The following is a 22415-nucleotide window of genomic DNA, read 5'->3' on the forward strand; positions in this document are numbered from 1 at the left end:
CTGTAACCCGCAATGAAGCACAAAGCGTGGGGATTTTTAAACGTGTAAGAAGGAGCTGTAGACGCTGGTTTACATCGAGAAGGAATGGCTGACGTTTCAGGTTGAGACCAACAGGAAGGGTCTCGACCTGAAACGTCAGCCATTCCTTCTCTCCAGAGATGCTGCCTGTCCCCCGGTAAGTTACTCCAGCATTTTGTGTCTACCGGAGTACAAAATAACCATAAATACACCTAATTCATATTTTTAAAACAGTATTTTCTTACCTCTGCGAAGCAAAACTGGAAAATACGGATGAAACACAGGTCTGTGTACACGCAGCAGACCAGCCGGCGAGAATGTTTAGCCCTTGCGACCTATGACCGGTGCATGCTCAGTCGAAATACCGAACTCACTTTTTGGAATGAGTGTACGGGAAGAGAAGAGTAATTGTATTTATTGTTTGATTATCTGTAATTTTTCATGATTTATAATATTAGTATATAATGTTGCATAAATTTGGGTTTGTAGTTGTAGTTCCAGAAAAGAATGACAATAAAGTTATAGCCATTTTTAATTTTCTTTCAATGCAGAAGGACACCAAATGTTACTTATTATTCCAGATGAGGTCTTACCAAGACCCTTTACAATGCAGCATGTCTTTTTCATTCCTTTAATCAAACTCTTAATTACTTGCTGCATTGGCATGTTGGCCTTTGGTGACGTGTGCAAGCAGCACGCCTGGGTTCCTTTGACCAACTAACTAATCATTTCTCTTCTTATTTGACGCTCTTTTGCCTTTTCACCTCTAGCCTTTGTCACTAACTCCACACATCTGCTAATCAACCCACTTCTCTATAGAAGACTTTCAGACCAGACTTTGTCCTGCTCCCATCTTTCTTTTCCAACCTTCTCCCTCCTACTCCAATCAGTCTGACGAAGGGACCTGACCTGAAAGGTCATTGATCCATTCCCTCCTCAGATGCTGCCTGACATGCTGAATTCCTCCAGCACTTTGCATTTTGCTCAAGTTTCCAGCATCTGGAGTTTCTTGTGTATCCCCCTAATCTTTAATTACTTAACAAATTTGCATGAAAGCAGAGATTTAGCCAGTAAACTAAAGATAAAAGTTGTTTCCATTGCAAAAGCATTTTAAATGTCCATTTAAAAAATGGTAGATGTAATCAAAATGAGGCAATTATGCATTATGAGAATAGTATTTCTTATAGGTAGTAACAAAATTATGTTATTATAAGGCATGCTTCATTTAATATTTTGATTTATTCTTTAAAATTCATTGATGATCTCATTACTTGAAATCATTATTTGCTAAATTTAAGAAGTTGCCACACTCAACCAGATTCATTAAGTAAATGTAAAACTTAATGAATTTGGCTGAGTGTGGCAACTTCTCAAATTAAATAGACAATAGACAATAGGTGCAGGAGTAGGCCATTCAGCCCTTCGAGCCAGCACCGCCATTCAATGCGATCATGGCTGATCACTCTCAATCAGTACCCCGTTCCTGCCTTCTCCCCATACCCCCTCACTCCGCTATCCTTAAGAGCTCTATCCAGCTCTCTCTTGAAAGCATCCAACGAACTGGCCTCCACTGCCTTCTGAGGCAGAGAATTCCACACCTTCACCACTCTCTGACTGAAAAAGTTCTTCCTCATCTCCGTTCTAAATGGCCTACCCCTTATTCTTAAACTGTGGCCCCTTGTTCTGGACTCCCCCAACATTGGGAACATGTTTCCTGCCTCTAATGTGTCCAATCCCCTAATTATCTTATGTTTCAATAAGATCCCTCCTCATCCTTCTAAATTCCAGTGTATACAAGCCTAATTGCTCCAGCCTTTCAACATACGACAGTCCTGCCATTCCGGGAATTAACCTAGTGAACCTACGCTGCACGCCCTCAATAGCAAGAATATCCTTCCTCAAATTTGGAGACCAAAACTGCACACAGTACTCCAGGTGCGGTCTCACCAACTGTAGAAGGACCTCTTTGCTCCTATACTCAACTCCTCTTGTTATGAAGGCCAACATTCCATTGGCTTTCTTCCCTGCCTGCTGTACCTGCATGCTTCCTTTCAGTGACTGATGCACTAGGACACCCAGATCTCGTTGAACATCCCCTCTTCCTAACTTGACACCATTCAGATAATAATCTGCCTTTCTATTCTTACTTCCAAAGTGAATAACCTCACACTTATCTACATTAAACTGCATCTGCCATGTATCCGCCCACTCACACAACCTGTCCAAGTCACGCTGCAGCCTTATTGCATCTTCCTCACAATTCACACTACCCGCCAGCTTAGTATCATCTGCAAATTTGCAAATTTGCAAAATGTAGAACTTTCTGGCGAAGAATGTTAATTTTACATGTTTACATGATATAACTGGTATAATATTTGGAAACTACTTACAAGTGCCTGAAAGAGACCATAATGTTAAAACATTAACTTTGAAAAACAGTTTAGCGAAATCATTCCTATATTTAGAGTGTGATTGGTCTATGTGGAGAAGAATCACAACACCTATTACAATATAGAAAATTCTGACAAAGCAACATTAGATTAAGTATCAAACTGTCATAAAATAAACTAATTGTATATGCTTCACAAACCGATGGCCTTCGCACTTATCATGTATAAAAGCAATTATCATAAAATCTAATGTTTTCCACTGATTGCAGCAATAACTGTACGAGGATTTCAGATCAGTCACAGGAGCAACAAATATCAAACCTTGGCTGCAAGCGCCCCCCTATGGCCAAAGTATAGCAACAACCAAATTTATTGGATAAAATGTTGCCAAATAAATAACAAAAATTCTTAATCCATTCCTAAAAATTAAACTCACCCAAGTAGCCAGTAGCTAATGACAAATATGCCCTGTTAGGAGTTCCAACCCGATTTTGACAAAATGAGCCAAGATAACATTGGCGGCACAGCGGTAGAGTTGCTGCCTTACGGCGCTTGCTGTGCCAGTGACCCTGGTTCGATCCCAACTACGGGTGTTGTCTGTATGGAGTTTGTACGTTCTCCCTGTGACCTGCATGGGTTTTCTCCGAGCTCTTCGGTTTCTTCCCACACTCCAAAGACGTACAGGTTTGTAGGTTAAATGACTTGGTACAAGTGTAAATTGTCCCTAGTGTGTGTAGGACTAGTGTTAATGTGCTGATCGGCGTGGCCTCAGTGTGCCAAAGGGCCTGTTTCCGCCCTGTATCGCTGAACTAAACTAAATTTGAAAAAGTATGACACAAAATGCTGGAGTGAAAGTATAATGGAAAGCTAAGGAGCAAGGAAATGATCCAGATGTTTAATCCAAAATGTCTAGAATAAAATGTGTAGCTGAGCTAAACCATGAATTTTACTTGCAAGAATGAAAAGCTTTTAAACCCAAGAAATGATGGGTAGGAATAAAGTCCCTGGACTCCCTACAATTCAGAGAAGAAAAGATTCCTGACAGTAATCCACATGGTTCCAGAATATGAAAGATTTATAAACACTGAGACTGTCTTAGTAGCAGGGAAATCATTACAGTTAAGTCATCACATATGCCCTTAATTCTAACCAGTCCTTAAAATTGAAGTGGAATTTAGAAACCTCACCCATATTTAGCAACTGTCAAAGGAGATAAATATTTGTGCAAAGATGAACTAAAAACAAATTCTATTGCAGGTCCACATATGGAAACAAATAAAATTTATTTTGATATTCTCATGACTTGCTTGATAGCCCTAACTTTCCTATTGATCTGGGTATATGAATGTCATAGAAGGGAGCAAGGAACACATATGCAAAGGTTTAAAGGCATGCCTAAAGATATGTGCAGGGGCTGCATGGAAAAATGTGAGGACATTTTATTTTGCATTAAGTATTGTTATGAAGTGGCACTGCCTCTAAAAGAGTGGAACGAGTATTATGTTATTTTAAAAGTAAATTTGTTCGGCATTTGCAAAGTAATTCATACAGTTACAGGCTTTTGATACTTTTTTTTTATTGTATTCCATACTTTGGGAAAATCTTCTTACCTAAAATAAATTGTTCTCAAGTTTATCCCAATAATTCAAAAGGCAGAGAAATATCCAATGCAGAGTATTGCCCTTGCACCAATGTATCTACATTGCTTAACTGGGACAAAAAAAAAATTCCTATGCGTCCACTTACACATTTCATTGAGATCCCATTTTTAGTTTTCTGCACAGCAAAAAACATCAAAGCGGATTCCAACAATAGTTCTGCCGCTCCCCCATCTGGGTTTATGTCGGATCCTAATTGGGATGCAGTTCTAAAGTTGAATGCTATGTTCATCTTAAATCATCCCTGCTCAGGCATCGTTCATTTGGTGCCACAGAGTGTCACAGATGGCAATCAACAAGTGTCTGCTGTGAATCTACTGACAATCAAGATTCTCTTCTCTTCTTTTCTCTTCCTTTTTGGCACTTTACAAATCACATGGGGCAGCAAAATAATTTAATTAGGATTCATAGATTTGCAATTTCCATTTATGTATCCTCAAAACATTGAAATCAAAATAAATTGTCACTTCATAAAGAAATCTCACTTATGTGCTTCAATAGACTCCCTTTCATTCCAGTTGATTTAAAATAAAACCATTGTCCACTTCAAAAGAAAAAGTTAGCGATAAAACACAAAATTCTTCTGTTTCTATCTTCTGTTTCATAACTATTCCCAATAGAGCTATTAAGTTTTTTTCCTGCTCTTTTTCATATTTGATTTTGTAATGTTATTCATGTACATGTACGTGGGAATCCGCTGCGGAGGATGTTTATGTTAACCTTTATGTAGTTGTATGCCTTGTTGCTTTTTTTTTAGTATGGCTGAATGGTAATTCGAATTTCACTGTACCTTAATTAGCACATGTGACAATAAACTGACCTTGAAACCTTGTATTGAATGTACACAGCTACAGAGCTGAGAACAATAGTTTACTCATTCTGATGGAATGGGGGGGGGGGGGGGGGGGGGGGGGGGGGGGAGGATTGTATTGTTATAAGAAGAAACAAAATTGGAAAACATTGAGCCACTTTAAAGGTAAAAAGACAGTGAATACAGGTTGGGTCACTGAGAAATCAAGTAACAACCTCTCCTGTCCCATCAGATTGATGGAATGGGAAAGGCAAGTGTTTTGCCTCAATGATACAATGAATATTAAATTTTTAGAAACATTAGGTCATAGATTGATTCAGACTTTTTACAGTTTAGTTTAGTTTATAATTACGTGTATTCACAGGTACAGTGAAAAACTTTTGTTGCATGCTATCCAGTCAGCGGAAAGACAATACGTGATTACAATCGAGTCGTTTACAGTGTAATAGTGTGGAGCGATTGTAATATGTGGTTGTAGATCTGCTTCTGCGGCAAGCACACAAATATTTGCATGGGTTGGGCACTATCTTGGAAGCACTTAATTCTTCAAAAATCAGCAATGATGCCACCAAATCTTGGACAGACATGCCATCAAGATCTGATTAGAAACAATTCCAGACACTCTTGAACTAAGTAAGTGAGCCACTAGATGACATGCCAGAGCTCTTTTTTTTTGAAGAAGAAACACTACAGCAAATGTTATTGGGGTCTACTACCCAGTCTGTCTCAAAACCATTCACACTCCATGGGAGCAAAATGGATCCAAGGATCAAAGCAATTTGTGTAGGAAAGAACCGCACGCAGATGCTGGTTTAAATCGAAGGTAGACACAAAATGCTGGAGTAACTCAGTGGGACAGGCAGCATCTTTGGAGAGAAGGAATGGGTGATGTTTCGGGTCGAGACCCTTCTTCAGATGATGTCAGGGGAGTGGGCGGGACAGAGATAGAATGTAGTCGGAGACAGTAAGACTGGTGGGAGAACTGGGAAGGGGAGGAGATGGAGAGAGAGGGAAAGCAAGGGCTATGTGAAGTTAAAGAAGTCAATGTTCATACCGCTGGGTGTAAGCTACCCAAGTGAAATATAAGGTGCTGTTCCTCCAATTTGCGCTGGGCCTCACTTTGACAGTGGAGGAGGTCCAGGACAGAAAGGTCAGATTGGGAATGGGAGGGGGAGTTAAAGTGCTGAGCAAACAGGAGATCAGGTAGGTTAAAGCGGACTGAGCGGAGGTGTTTAGCGAAACGATCGGCGAGACTGCGCTGGGTCTCACCGATATACAGGAGTTGACACCTGGAACAGCAGATACAGTAGATGGGGTTGGAGGAGGTGCAAGGACCCCAACAGTCTTATGAGGTGAAGCAGAGGTTCACCTGCACCTCCTCCAACCTCATCTATTGTATCTGCTGTTCCAGGTGTCAACTCCTGTATATCGACGAGACCAAGCGCAGGCTCGGCAATCGTTTCGATGAACACCTCCACTCAGTCCGCCTTAACCTACCTGATCTCCCGGTTGCTCAGCTCTTTAACTCCCCCTCCCATTACCAATCTGACCTTTCTGTCGTGGGCCTCCTCCATTGTCAGAGTGAGGTCCAGTGCAAATTGGAGGAACAGCACCTCATATTTCGCTTGGGCAGCTTACACCCCAGCAGTATCACAAAATGCTGGAGTAATTCAAGGGGTCAGGCAGCATTTCTGGAGAGAAGGAATGGATGACATTTCGGGTCGAGACCTTCTTCAGACTGATGTCAGGGGGGACGGGACAAAGAAATGATATAGGTGGAGACAGGGGAGTTATAGGGGAGAATTGGGAAGGGGGAGGGAAAGAGAGGGACAGAGGAGCTATCTAAAGTTAGAGAAGTCAATGTTCATACCGCTGGATGCCCAGCACAAATTGGAGGAACAGCACCTCATATTTCGCTTGGGCAGTTTACACACCAGCGGTATGAACATTGACTTCTCTAACTTCAGGTAGTCCCTGCTTCCCGTCTCTATCCCCTCCCCTTTCCAGTTCTCCCACTAGTCTTCCTATCTCCGACTACATCCCCTGACATCAGTCTGAAGGGTCTCGACCCGAAACGTCACCCTCTCCCGAGATGCTGCCTGACCCGCTGAGTTACTCCAGCATTTGTGTCTACCGTGGTAAACCAGTACTGTCTTCCCAACTGCTGTTGGGAAAGAAGTGCCAGCATTTACAGTCATGAACAATAATGTTTTTGAGTCAGAAGAATTATCTACAATTTACATATTTCTACAAATAAAATCCTATTTTAGTATTTGTTCCTGCTATTGTAAAGTTCCATTATTTTGCCAGCTTATTTAGTAAATATACTACTGCATACATGACATTTAACCATTATACTGCAGATAAAATTTTAAGTAAATGAGGTCATTATTTTCTAGGCTAAAATGGAAAAGATATTTTAATTTGCTTTGTTTTGAAAGTAATTTCGTTTTTATAACAAAGATGTTTTTTAATTCATTACTTATTTCACTTAGTCAGTGAGGAAACAGACCATTTGGCCCAACTTGTCCATCCCGACCAACATGTCCCATCTACACTAATTTGGCCGATAACCCTCTAAACCAATCGTATCCATGCATTATGAAAGCATAAATAATTTGTCAACAAATTTGCCAGTTTTAGAGGTCTTCAGATGCCATTAAAGATGCCAAATACAATATTGTATGATAAGGTGAAAAGTTTGCAAACACAATATGCATGAGCAGTTATTGAGGTTTGCTTAAGTGACATTGAACATTACATTTGAAATATTTTGCAATCATATAGTCTAAAAGATTTCTACTTACTGCCATGCTCAAAATTCATATTGCAGCTAAATAATCAACAATCTTTTACATTTATGGTGCATATTCAGTGTTTATAGATGTGAATTATTATTGATGATTGTGACCTCTCAACAACTGCTTGTTGGAATTACACAAATGATTTTGTATGGACCTGTCAGACTCAATTAGAGACATCAGGGGAAGCTCGACACAAGGAAAAGTTAAATCCCCTGCCAAAAGTATTAAAATGGCATGAATTGGAGAAAATGGCTGTTCCAGTAGAGTAACTTTAGTTTTGTTTTCATACACAAGTGATTTCAGGCTTCGCAACAGACCACGTTAAGCATTAAAGTTCTTTATAGTTCAGTATGTAAAGCTTGTGCCTGGAGTATGTTGAGACCGACTTAAAAGGTGAGGTATTAGTAGCAATGGAATCATTTTACCCAAATAGTCAATACGTTCAGAGAACAGGGAAAAATTGGCAGAAAGAAAGGAAAACGTATCATGCATTCTGATGTAATTTAGTCACAGTTTAATCCAACAAATAAGTATTTGACAGATTTTTTTGCAAAGTAGATACTAAAATTATGTCTTTGAAGAGGGGAAATTAAAGTATGGCAGATTACACTTAAATCAACAAAACAGGGGCAAAAACCTGTTATTGAAAAACATCAAGAGCTTCTTTGAGTGTTAAAAACAAAGATCGCCAATTCATGCAAAGGTGATACAGGTGATGATAAGCTGGACTGCTGTGTTTCGTTAATCGTAGAGTGATACATTCACAAATTTTATTGTGACCATACAAGACTACACTACAATGAGTCAAAAGGGTCAATGTCAAAAGATTCTTCTTTAGGGTGAACCCAAGGAAAACGCCTGCCCCAATGCTGTCAGTGGCAGCGTCCTTAAACTCTGCGCCGATTTTGGCTTCTTCAATCTCTCACTGCTACAGTCCAAAGTTTCATACAGGGGCATCTCTGATAATCTGCCCTGGGCCCTACACACTAATGTAATGACAAAGAAAGCTCACTAATGCCTCTACTTCCTCTGACGCTTGAGGATATTCAGTATGTTGCAAAATACTATAGTGAATGGCTGTATGGTGGTGAGCATATTAACTGGTTACATCACGGCCTGGTTTGGAAATTCAAACGCTCAAGATCAAAGGATATCCCACTTTTCAAGGAAAGGAGTGAGGGACATCGGTGGTGGGGAAGATGCTGGAGTCAATTATTAAAGAGGTAATAACGGTGCATTTGGATAGCAGTAAAAAGATAAGTCCAAGTCAGCATGGATTTATGAAGGGGAAGTCATGCTTGAATAATCTTCTGGGATTTTTTGAGGATGTGACAATTAAAATGGATGAAGGGGAGCCAGTGGATGTAGTGTATCTGGACTTTCAGAAAGCCTTTGATAAGGTACCACACGGGAGATTGGTGAGCAAAATTAGAGCACATGGTATTGGGAGTAGAGTGTTGACATGGATAGAGAATTGGTTGGCAGACAGGAAGCAAAGAATAGGAGCAAACAGGTCCTTTTCAGAATGGCAGGCAGTGGCGAGTGGAGTGCCGCAAGGCTCGGTGTTGGGGCCGCAACTATTCACCATATATATTAATAATTTGGATGAAGGAATTAGAATCCCAGGGATCAATCTCGTGAACCTTTCGCTGCACTGCCTCAATTACAAGGATGTCCTTCCTCAAATTAGGAGACCAAAACTATACACAATTCTCCAGATGTGGTCTTACCAGGGCCCTATACAACTGCAGAAGAACCTCTTTACTCCTATACTGAAATCCTCTTGTTATGAAGGTCAATATTCCATTAGCTTTCTTCACTGCCTGCTGTACCTGCACGCCAACTTTCAGTGACTGGTGTACAAGAACACCCGGGTCTCGCTGCACCTCCCCCTTACCTAACCTAACTCCATTGAGAAAATAATATGTCTCCTTGTTTTTATCGCCAAAGTGGATAACCTCACATTTATCTATATTATACTGCATCTACCACGCATCTGCCCACTCACTCAACCTGTTCAGGTCACCCTGCAACCTCCTAACATCCTCTTCACAGTTTACACTGCCACCCAGCTTTGTGTCATCCGCAAACTTGCTAGTGTTGCTACTAATTCCCTCTTCCAAATCATTAATATATATGGTAAACAGCGAGCCTTGCGGCAGTCCACTCGCCACTGCCTGCCATTCTGAAAAGGACCCGTTTACTCCTACTCTGCTTCCTGTCTGCCAACCAATTTTCTATCCATGTCAACACCCTATGGACTTATTATGGACTATGGACCTGCACCCCCACAACATTACCTCTATCATGCACCAAGCACTGTGCAAGTACTTGCCTGGTTTGTCTTCCCAATATGCAACATCTTGCATTTATCTGAATTAAATTCTATCAGTAATTCATTATCCCAGTTGATCAAGATCCCATTGTAATCTTCGATAAAATTTTCACTGCCTGCTATACCATCAATTTTAGTGTAATCTGCAAATTAATTAACCATGCCACCTACATTCATATCCAAATCGTTAACATGAATAATGAACAACAGTGAAGCCAACACCAATCCATGTGGCACATCGCTTGGTACAGGGCTTCAATCTCAAAAACAACCCTCTACCACCACCATCTATCTCCTCCCTTCAAGCCAATTTTGTAAAATATGGCCAGCTCACCCTGCTTCCCATGTGATCCAACCAGCAGACCTGCCTACTTTGTGGCACCATGTCAAAGTCCACATAGACGACACCTACCACACTGCCCATATCAATCTTTTTGGTCACCTCTAAAATATCTCAATTAGCTCGCTGAGATACAATTTCCCAAGCACAAAGCCATATCACTTTGCTTATCAAAATGCATGTGGATCCTGTCTTTCAGAATTCCTCCCAATCGACTACTCACTACTGATGTTACACTCACCTGTCTGTTGTTTATAGGCTTATCCTTGCAGCCTTTCATATATACAGGCACGACATTAGTTAATTTCCAATCTTCATCTGTGGCTATCAATCATATAAATACTTCTGCAAGTGGCCCTGCAATTTCTTATCCAACTTCCCATAATGTCCTAGAATACATTTGATCAGGGGATTTATCTACTTTGCATTTCAAGACGGCTAGCAACACCTCTTCTGTAATGTAAACTATCTTCAAGACATCACTGATTTCCTTAGCATCCATGTCTTTCTCCACCAAATGCTGATGAGTAATATGGATTTAACACCTCACTCATCTCCTGTGGCTCCACATATTGATGACCTTGCTGATCTTCAAAGAGCCCTGTTCTCTCCCTAGTTACATTTTTGCCCTTAATATACTCGTAGAATGCCTTTGGATTCTCCTTTGTCTTGTCTGACAAAGCTACCTTTTTGCTCTCCTGATTTATTGTGCATTCCCACATCCACTATACTCTTCAAAGGATTTACTTGATCCCAGTTGCCTATGCCTGACATATGCCTTCTCCTTTTCCTTGAACCTCAATCTCTTTTGTCATCTAGGGATTCCTACTCCTGTCAGTTTGCCCTTCACTCTAACAGGAGCATGCTGACCGTGAACTCTCACTATTTCACATATAAAAGCCTCCCACTTACCAGATGTCACTTTACCTGCAAACAGCCTCTCCTCATCAACTTTTAATGATATTGTCTAATACCACCAAAATACCTCAATCTAGGGCTTCAACATTTGGATCAGTCTTATTCTTTTCCATAAATAGTTTAAAACTATGAAAAAACAAAGAACTGCAGATGCCGTTTTACAAAAAGAGACAAAGTTCTGGAGCAAATTAGTGGGTCAGGCAACATCTCCAGAGAATATGGATAGGTGATGTGTTGGGTTGGAACCCTTCTTCACGATAACATTATGGGCACTGGTCCCAAAGTGCTCTTTCATTAACACTTCAGTCACTTGCCAGACCATATTTCTAAGAGGAGATAAAGTTTAGGTCCCTTCCTATATGTCATCTACTTATTAATTAGGATTTTTTTTTCTGAACACACTTAGCAAATTCCTACCCATTCAAGCCCTTAGCACTATGGCAAACCTTGTAAAAGGTCGGAAAATTAGCATCCCCACAATTACACATCTATTATTCTTGCAGTTATTTGAGATCTCCCTACATATTTCCTTTTCTAATTTCCGATGACTATCAAAATGATCACCCCATTCTTATTTCTCAGTTCCATCCAGAAATTAACCTCACTGAACTATCCTCCAGGGATATCCTATGTACTGTCATAATCCAAATGCAACTCACCTTCTCTCCACCTCTTTGAATTTGATTTGAAACAAGGGGTCCTAAGACTTTGTAGATTTTGTGTGGAATGCAAGAGAATATTGAAGCATCAGACCCGCCATTTTTATTTATTAACTCTTGTTTGGTTTAGAAAATGACGTGACATGAAGCCACGGTGAATAAATTGAATTAAGGTTTGATCATTCATAATCTAATTGAATGACTCGATAAACTCGCAAGGCTGAATGGCCCAGCGTTTTCGTTTGTAATTATTAGTTATAACCTCGTACAAACAGGTTGATGCAGGTATACCACCAATTTTCAGGCAACTAATGATCTGGCACCTCCTTTAATCCAGACAAAATTATGAGAGCGGTGGCCAATCTCGACTTCATCGGGATTCCCACGGCCGGACATCCGGTCAGTGGGTTGAATTTGCCCCGTGGCCAGGCACCTGAACTACGGTCTGGCTAGAGCCCACAGATCTGTTCCCACAGCCGACCTCGGAGGCCAATTTTGCAGGGGTGTATCTTGGCATCCCGTCAGCCTAGGCAGACGGTGTCGGTACCATTCGACCTCTCGGAGGCTCGCAGCGGATGGCGGGGACAGCAAGCATTCTTGACAAATCGCAGGTTGGTGGGGGTTGGCCTGGTAGTCCTGCTGGGAAAGAAGCGTTTCGGACCTGCAGGCGGCCACTGATCCAACCATCATCGGGATTTCCGAGGGCAACTCATTAATCAGCACCCGGGCTGCCCATGCAAGAAATGCAAGTTTTCCTGTAAATTTAATTTACATTTAATATTTGTTTTATATAACTTTCTAGTATTTCATGGTGCTTTAGAGGCACAGGAGGGGTATAATTAGTGGGTCAGAGATATTGTTGAATTATTATTACATGACCTGTTGTTTCGACAACATGGATAACCTTGTAAGGCTCTGGAACCAAGGGTGCCGGAAAATTGATGGTGTACCTGCAGAGATAAAGCCTTCCATTGTACAACAAGAAATGCACAGCAAATTCTCTTGCACAACTGGATGCCATTATAAAAATATAACGTACTAAATATAACGTACGATTAACTTTGAATTATGTCAGTCCCTAAATAAATTGTTTTATGATCTACAAATGATGCTGGGCTGTGGCAGTGCTAGACTCGTGTTTTTAGATCAGTGTTGTTTAATTGCCCTTAAGCAACAAATTAAACATTCCTCAAGAAAAAAGAGAACTATCTTTCCCAGGTGCAAATATAAGGCATGTCCTTTTTATAAAAAAGCAGATGTAATCTTCTCACAAGAGACTCATTACATTGATACATCTTAGAAACTCTGAAAAGAGGATAACCTTTCCTCCTCCGGGAAGAGTATTGGCTGATTAAGTTCGATGTTACCTGCCCAGAAAGCAAAACAATTAAGATGTCAGCATTTATGCTCAAACATTAAACTTTTGGCACTGTCATTTTCCTGGCTTTGCCTCACATACCTGTAAGAAATAATAATTGCATTCTCAATACCCCACTAGATAATTTACCCACCAGCATAATGGCTCTTTGCCGAGACTGCAAGGCCAACTAATACAGATAGGCACTTTGCCTTTATACAAGTGGAATGAGATCATTTCTGTTAAGCCACATCTTACTCATACTTTTAAATCAATCATTCTTCATTTCAACCCACTCACTGTCCACGTTGTTCCAATGTGAAATTGGGTCAATAGGATGATTGGATCACAATGCCCTTTACCCTAACCAAGCATGTTCCGCCAGACAGTTTAAGTCATGCTTCAACAGCTCCCTTTTGGATAACCAGATTCTTGTTTCACATTACAAATCAAATTGCCATGTTCTTGGAGAATAACCACAAGGAGGGAATTTTGCCAATTCTCCTATGAATAGTGGCCAAGGCAGTTATTAGAGGCAATATTACATCTACAGAAAAAAATTGAAAGCCTGGGCCTTCCAAAAAAAAAACTGGACGACTAAAACAGCTGAAGTCATCAAGAGTTCATATTACTCAATTACAGACTTGCCTAAAGTGGATGTTCGCTTGACCATACAGGTCTGCCATTCCGTTCACAAATACTAATCATGAGCAAATAGACTAAGCAAAACACTTTTTGGCACCTGTACTGTGGAAAAGTAAAATCTATTGGGATTAGTTCGCTGATGTACTGTTAGGATAATCAAGCTACTACAGAGTCCAAGGCAATCTCTATGGAGTTTTAGTCATTCAATTTTATTTTAGCTTAATCTATATCATGTGCTACTATAGCCATAAATTATTATTTTTAATTAAATTGGAAGTCACCAGTAGATACATGTTGAATTGTGTTCTCTAACTGGACAAACTCCAATTGACGTAATGCAGGCAAAGAAAGCCCCTAGTCCAAAAATATTCCCCGGGGTCAAAGATAAATACTTGCTCCTGAACTGGCTCAGTTACTTACGTGTGGTGATCCAAAATAGAAGCACCAGTAAAACTTTATCTGAAGAAGGGTCTCGACCCGAAACGTCACCCTTTCCTTCTCTCCAGAGATGCTGAGTTACTCCAGCTTTTTGTATCTATCATACTTTATCTTAATTGGACTAGCAAACAAGTCACTTACTAAATTCATGAAGCAGGATTTCCTCTCCTGAAAAGGTGCTCAATGCAGGTAAAAATCAAACTCTTTCCTAATGACTAATTATCTTACTGAAGAAAAGAATTGGTAAAAAAAAATCACTGCAGCAGACCAAGGATTAAGGACAGTAAGCAAAATGATAAATACAGACTTACTGTGAAGCCGAATTGTACTGAATTGGCGTATTCTGGTTTTGTGAAACGCACAGAACAGAAGTTTGATGGAAACTCAGTCCATCAAGAGTAAAAATGACATGGTTAATCAAACGCTGCAGGTATGTAGAGATTTTTATACTCTATTTTTAATTTAATCATTTTTGCTTGGCTGTCACTAATTTGTCATTTAGTGCAAAGGTATAATGTAAGTCATAGAGTCATACAACACAAAAACAGGCCCTTCAGCCCAATTCACCCATGTATATGAGCTAGTCTTCCATTTGCTTGTTTTTTGGCCCAAATCCCACCAAACCATTCCGATCCATGTATCTGTCCAAACTTCTTAAACATTGTAATTGTACTTGCCTCTACCGCTTTCTTGGGCACCATTCCCTTCTCCCACCACTTTCTGTTAAAAAGTTGCCCTTCAGATCCCTTTCCCTTCTTACTTTAAATCCATGTCCTCTAGTTTTAGATACCCATGCCCTGAGAGAAAAAAATTGTGACCACCCACCTTATCTATGCCCCTCATTATTTTATATACCTGTATACGGTCAATCCGCAACCTCCTTTGCTGCGGGGAAAACAGCCCCCGCCTATCCAGCCTCTCCTTGTAACCCAAGCCCTCTAGTCCTGTATAATCAAGCAAATCTTCTCTGTACAATTTCCAGTTTAATGACACCCTCCTATTGTTGGGCAACCAGAACTGCACTCAATGCTCCAAGTGTGGTCTCACCAGCAATTTCTACAGTTATAGAGTTATAGAGTGATGGAGTTGACATCCCAACTCCATCACTCTATGTCCTGACCGATGCAGACAGACATGCCAAATGCTCTCTTCACCACCCTGTCTACCTATGTCACCACATTTAGGGAACCAGTACCTGTACCTCTTGCTCTTTGTGTTCTACAACACTCTCCATTTACTGTGCAAGCCCTGCCCTTACTAAAATGCAATAGTTTGCACTTGTCAGAGTTAATTTCAATTTAAACCATTCAGAAGTGTTAGGCCACGCAATTTTAGGGTTTTATAGTTCATGCATATAATTCATGGCTTTCTTTCCTGAGGAACTCGAGTAGTAAACTCAAGAGAACTAATTTATTGATTGACAAAATTATGGAAACAAGATATTTTATTTGTGTTTCCAGATGACCAGATTCTTGTCACAATCAGGAGGGAAGAATACTCCCACATCCTTTGTTTGTTTTATCTTGGCTATGTGCTCCACCAAGTTTTTGGTGCTTTATGTACAGTGAGACTCTGACCATCTTTGATACCTTTGCTGACTAGAATCATCACCTAGTCTTATTCTCCCATTTTTCTCCAATGGATTCAGCAAAAGGTTCAATATAACTTACGAATATGAGAGAAAGGCTAGCCTTAGAGATGAAGTACAGAATCTATCAATTGCATAATTTTCTAAGGACAGAGGTGCATCATTTAGTTAAAGGGGCATTATCAGCTATCAGGTCATAACAAAAGTCAATAAACCAATTATGTATTTTATTCTAGAAGGAAAGTAATGACAAACAATGATGCGTTAAACTCATGCACCAACAGTTATAAACATGAACATTTCTGTTCATATTACAATGATTTAGAAACACTTCAGAGGATTCAGAAAAATATATATTATTTCAACTTGGTCGTTTCTTGATAGGGATAATCTCTAATTATAGGCTAGGGTATTTTTTTTCCTTTAAAATAAAATTGAGCAGATATAATCTATGATTACAAAAAGCTTTGATAAGGTAGACTTAGACGGAATGCTTTTATTGGTGGGACGAGCAAAGGCCAGACCTTGTACCCATGCAGACAACAACTAATAAGAAACCTTACTCAGTGAGTTACAGTGTGAAACTCACTACCATAATCAGACGAGACAAAAGTATCAGGCATTTAAAGATAGCTCTGGGACACATGAGAGAAAGGAACAGAATAGACACAAAAGTTAGATGGAACAATGGAGTGGCAAGAGGAGCAATTGTCATCATGGACCTATTGCAAAAGTGACCTAGTTCTGTGCTGCAAAATATTATTTAATTACTTAGCAAACAAACAGATAATACAAAAAATATTCAAAATTTTTATCCAAGTTATAGCTCCATGCAAAAATAACGGAAGTAAAAGGGGGAGGGGTGTCAGCGGACCAAATGCAGCAATTAAGTGCAAGAAGCAAGACGTTTGATAGCATCAAAAACATCAACATGAATTAGAACAACTGCAAGGTAGCTAAATCAAGCGATGTACTTCAGGTGCGCATTTTACAGGCCAAGTGGAAACCCACACGCCAGGATGGGACAACAATATTGGGGTGCTGAACAATATAGACTCCTGCAAATGCACTTCTGGGAGTTAGTCAAGATTTTATCAAAGTTAGTTGTAAACTATCAACTATATAAACCTTCAACTTTAGTTCAAGCTTGATCTTTATCAGGCAATTTCTAATAAACATCTCCTCAAAGCAGGAAGGGCCAACACAATATCTACGAGATTTCACGCATTCAAAAAGTCAAGGACCACAATACTTTCCACTTGCATGCAAAGATGCATAGTTATAACCTACAAGAACCCATCTATGGAACTCTCGCCTATTATGCATCTACCACTATTAATTGTCCTTTCATTCATTTCTAAATCTCTTGTCTCTTTTACCTTCTTTAAGCTAACTCTTAATATCTATATTGTTGCTGTGCAACTTTAAATTCATTTCTGTGCGAACTTTAAATTGTTTATGATTTGATTACCAAGTTTCTAACAATTGAAAAGGAGAAATTTGCAGAGCTTTGGAGGAAGAGCAGCAGGACTATTCCGTGGCTCTTTCCTACAATTAAGAATGAACAAAGTAGAATCAATCAATATAAAGACATCAAATACATTTTTCTATTGTAAACTTAGTAACATACTAGGTAATTATTAAAAATGGGAGCCATTAGTCATACAGCAGGGAAACAGGCCCTTCAGCCCAAACTTTGGTTTGCACTGATGATTAATACAGTCATATTACTTTTATACACAATTCTACGCAATGATTCCAGGGTAGCTATTTTTCCTGTCTTTAACGTAACTTGCTTTAAGCTACTAATCCATTTCCAACGGAGAACAGCATGTATGTTCAATTTAAAAACTCTTATTCAAATCCTATACTCACCCATATGGCAAGTTTTGCTTTATTTCCATCTACAGCAATTGTTTTCACTTTGAAATCAACACCTGCAAAAAAAAGTTGATTTTTAAAATTTGCAGATCATTTCCAAAGTAACTTTTACGTTCAATTGAATCCTTGAATAATCCCAATCCGTTCAGAATCTTTTTGCATTTTCCTGTTGAGAGACACTTGGAGTGAACTAGTCCTGACATTTTATGAAATTATGATGACATACAGCCCTAGAGGCAGCATTCCACTGGTGTCACCTTAAGAAAAAAAGCAAAAATTAATTCATGCCCTTCCTCTACAGTCCTGCAAGTTGCTCCTTTTTAATGATAGAAATATGATTTAGCAATCAATACAAGGGATTTTCCCAGCATCACAGCTTGGTTTGGGAATAGTTCTTCGCAAGAACTTGAGAAATTGCAGTTGTTGATGTAGCCCAGTTCACTGCACGGACCAGAACAGCCAGCCCAACATCAATGGTGGGAAAAATAAGGGACAGCATAATTCAGCATACAGGGCACAAATAAATCATTCATTAGCACATATTTCTAAAGGAACAGCTGTGTTTGATTAATAAACTAATATTTAAGTTAAGTTAAGTTGAATGGACTGTAAGTTAATAAGCGCAGCATAGCTGACATAGTTTATGGATTTGATAAAGCCCGACGAGTAGATTGATCACGAAAATAAAACCCCATGGGACCAAAGGTAAAGTATTAAGGTGGATTATGAATAGACTCAATTGGAGAAAAAAGTTGTTAATGGTCAATGGAAACTTTAGTGACAGAAAGAATGTGTAGAATGGGATTCTGCAGGCGATCAGAAAATCGCAGACTGCAAAAAAATATCAATAGGCTCATTAGGTGGGTATAAAGGTGCATACAGGCTTATATGTTAATTTGGCTTCGACAAAAATTGTAAATTGTCCCTAGTCTGTAGGATAGTGCTCGTGTATGGGATCGCTGGTCGGTTCGCACACGGTGGGCCGAAGGACCTGTTTCTGCGCTGTATCTCTAAACTATACTGCTAGTAAATAGAGTTTGGCCTGCTGGGCATGTCCCACAACCTCATTTTAACACACCGCACAAAGAAACAAAATATGCTTCAAACTGTTACAGATAATAATTTGGTCTCATCATTTTAGTGGTATTCATTTCTCTACCCATGCCTTCCCTTCTTCCACATTCTCTATCTCTGAAAACCAATTCATTTTCTCACTTTCCCAGTCCCACAAAGGGTTTCGACCCAAGACATTAACTGTGTTTCTCTTTCCACGGCCATTGCCCAGAATTACCGGGGTTTTCTCATCAGAGTTTTCTTCAGATGTCCAGCATCTGCACTTCTTTGATTTTCAACCTAAATGCTGCCTGGTTAGATTCCTTATGCTCAATAAAGTCTGCCGATTAAAAAAAGCCAGCTGTTTTAATTTTTTAGACATTTGGTGACTGTGTACAATTTAAACAAAACATTAATATATTTTTAATATCTATTGGCAACATTATTCATTCTTAGGGATATTACTAAAAACCTACTATGCAAAAACAGACATTTGAACCAAACATTAAGAGCACCCTAAGTGCACTACTGTAAATTCTTTGCTGACTATTTCCACAATTGTTATGACTTACAGAAGATTGGCAGATTGCATTTTACTGCCAACATTTTCATTTAAAATATACTGCACTCATACATTTTCAAAAATGAGATGCAATTGCAGACTTTTTACACTTGCTTTTCCTGACGCTAGTGAAAATTTAATTCTGGAGGAAGGAACTGCAGATGCTAGTTTAAACCGAAGATAGACACAAAATGCTGGAGTAACTCAGCGGGACAGGCAGCATCTCTGGAGAGAAGGATTGGGTGGCGTTTCGGGTCTTTGGTCTGAAGACCCAAAACGTCACCCATTCCTTCTCTCCAAAGATGCTGCCTGTCCCTCTGAGTTACTCCAGCATTTTGTGTCTACCTTTGATTCAAACCAGCATCTGCAGTTCTTTCTTGCACAATCCGTCTTAAGAAGGGTTTGTTGACAGCAGGAAAGCCTTGAAAGTTAACTAATGATTCATTTGTAGCAGCTTAAAAGCCACTCACTTGCCTTTATGATATACTAGACCAAGTGGACCCATTCCTCATAGAGGGGGGAAGAGGGTGTCACTGAGCGAGCCCTGGACTCAAAGCCTCTCCTGTATTGGTGCAGCACCCTCAACCCCACCACTCAATCCCCCTTATCCCCCCCTCCTCCCCCCACTGACCCACTCCATCCCCCCTACCCACCCCCATTTCCCCCTCCCCACCCCTATTCCCCCCTTCCCTCGCCCCCACCTCCCACCACTCCCCCCATCCCCACTCTCCCTGCCCGCACCCCACCCCCAATCTTCCCTCCTCCCCACCCCCACTCGGCCCTCCTACCCACCCCCCACTCTTTCCTCATCCCCACCCCCATTCTCGCCCCCACCTCCCCTTTCCCCCCACCCCGTCTCGCTCCTCCCCCCACCCCTCCCCCCACCCCTACCCCTATTCTCCCCTCTTCCCCACCCCAACTCTCCCCTGCCCCCCACTGTCCCACTTCCCCCCCACCCCCTCTCTCTCTTACTCCCACCCCCCCCACCCCCACCCTCCCCTGCCCCCCACCCCCACTGTCCCCCTTCCCCCCACCCCTCCTCCTCCCACTCTCCCCTGACCTCCTCTCCCTCCCACCCCCACCCCAACTCTCCCCCACCCCCCACACTCTCCTTCCCGCACCCCCACCCCCTCCCTCCCCCACTCTCTTCTCCCCCAACCCCCACTCCCCTCCTACCCCACCCTCCCCTCCACCCACTCGGCCCCCAAGCCCACTCTCCTCCATGGACCTGTTGGAAAGCCAGTTACCACTGGGCGTGCGTGCAGGGAGGAGGAGAGAGCGCCGGCGGCGGCGGCCTGGCTGAGCTGCGACTACTCAAGGCCGGCGGTGCGGCAGCTGTGGCCTGGCCGAGCTGGGAATACCCGAGGCGGGCGGCGGCGGTTGGCCCGGCGGGAACTGGGATTACTAGAGGTCAGCGGTGGCGGCTGGGCCTGGCGCAGCTGGGACTACGCGAGGTGGGCAGCACGGCGGTGGGAGGCACGCACAAGATGGCAGAGCCTGAGGAGGAGGAGAGCGGCCGCCATTTTACTGAAGTCGCGACGAGGCCGTCGGTGGAAGCGGCCCTTGTCGACGACGCCATCGGTGGAAGCGGCCGCTGAAGAAGGAGGAGGTGCTGGGGCCTGTGTTGCAGTGATGGTTTAAATGAATTAAAAGTTGCACAGCAACAATATAGATATTAAGAGTCAGCTTAAAGTAGGTAAGAGACACAAGATTTAGAAATGAATGAAATCTCCATCACCCCCCCTTTCCCCACCAGCCCCCCTCTCTCCTCCCCCACCCCCTGCCTTCCCCACTCTCTCCTCCCCCACCCTCACCCCCCTCCTACCCCCATTCTCCCCTCCACCCACTCGCCCCCCACACCCACTCCCCTCCGTGGAGCCGTTGGCGGCGAAAGCCACTTACCGAGCGTTCAGGGAGGAGGGAGCGCCGGACTACTGGAGACGGGCAGCATGGCGGCGGCTGTGGCCAAGCCGAGCTGGGATTACTCACGGCGGTGGTGGGGGAGAGGGTAGAGAGGAGAGAGGAGAGAAGCGAGGGGAGAGAGGAGAGAAGCACAAAGTGGGCCCCGTTGGGCCCATTCCCCCACCCCCCATTCTCTCCTCCCCCAGCCCCACTCTTACTCTCCCCCAGCCCCACTCTTACTCTCCCCCACCCCCCTTTCCCCAGCACCCCCCTTCCCCCCACTCTCTCTTCCCCCCACCACCAACCCCTCTCCCCCCCACCCTGCCCCTCCCCAGTCGCACTCTCCCTCCCACCCCCACAGCGGCGGACTACTGGAGACGGGCAGCGCCGCCGCGGCGGCTGTGGCCTATCCGAGCTGGGATTACTTGCGGCGGTTGTGGGGGAGAGGGGAGAGAGGAGAGGGGAGAGAGGAGAGGGGAGAGAGAGGGGAGCCCCTGATTGCGGGCGGGCAGCTCCGCTAATGGCGTCCATCTGTTTGTGCGAGTGAAGAGAGAGTCCGTGCGTGCCCTATGGTGACGTCATATGCACAGCAGCCCTTGGAAAAAGGTGTTTAGAAAGGAGATTTTTGAACTTTAAAATGTCTGTAACTTAAAAAAAAAAAGACCGATTTAAATGAAAGTTGTTATAAAGAGTTGCTGCGAGAGTGGTGATTAAGGTGGCACAAAAATTGGGGCGCTATGGTTTACCGTTTTGGCGAAATCACAGAAATACATAGATACATACGGATATATATATATATATATATATATATATAAATATGTATATAAAGATCTGAGTTCTAGTAGTATATATAGATAGATATATAGATTTAGATTTCTGATCAATTCTCAGGATACTAGGTGTGAAGGATTTTCCAAAGATAATGTCAATGATCAAGGGAGATGATAGAATCTCTTGTTGAACATGGCATGCTTCACACGTGCCAGCCAATATGTTTTTTTTTTTTGTTGTTTTTTTTTGTTTTTTTAAAAAATTTATTTATTAGAGGTTAAATAC

General features: G+C 41.8%; 1 protein-coding gene across 1 annotated transcript in view; it reads right to left on the bottom strand.

Moving 5' to 3' along the window:
• The window catches only part of LOC144602797 (ras-related protein Rab-18), a 49022-nt gene that overhangs the window by 13589 nt on the left and 13018 nt on the right, over positions 1-22415 (bottom strand). Inside the window, exon 3 of the mRNA XM_078415927.1 lies at positions 17837-17898. Coding sequence (XP_078272053.1) covers positions 17837-17898 — 62 coding nt within the window. The remainder of the gene's footprint in view (positions 1-17836; positions 17899-22415) is intronic.

The sequence above is a fragment of the Rhinoraja longicauda genome, chromosome 2 (assembly GCF_053455715.1).
Source record: "Rhinoraja longicauda isolate Sanriku21f chromosome 2, sRhiLon1.1, whole genome shotgun sequence".
Lineage (NCBI taxonomy): Eukaryota > Metazoa > Chordata > Chondrichthyes > Rajiformes > Arhynchobatidae > Rhinoraja > Rhinoraja longicauda.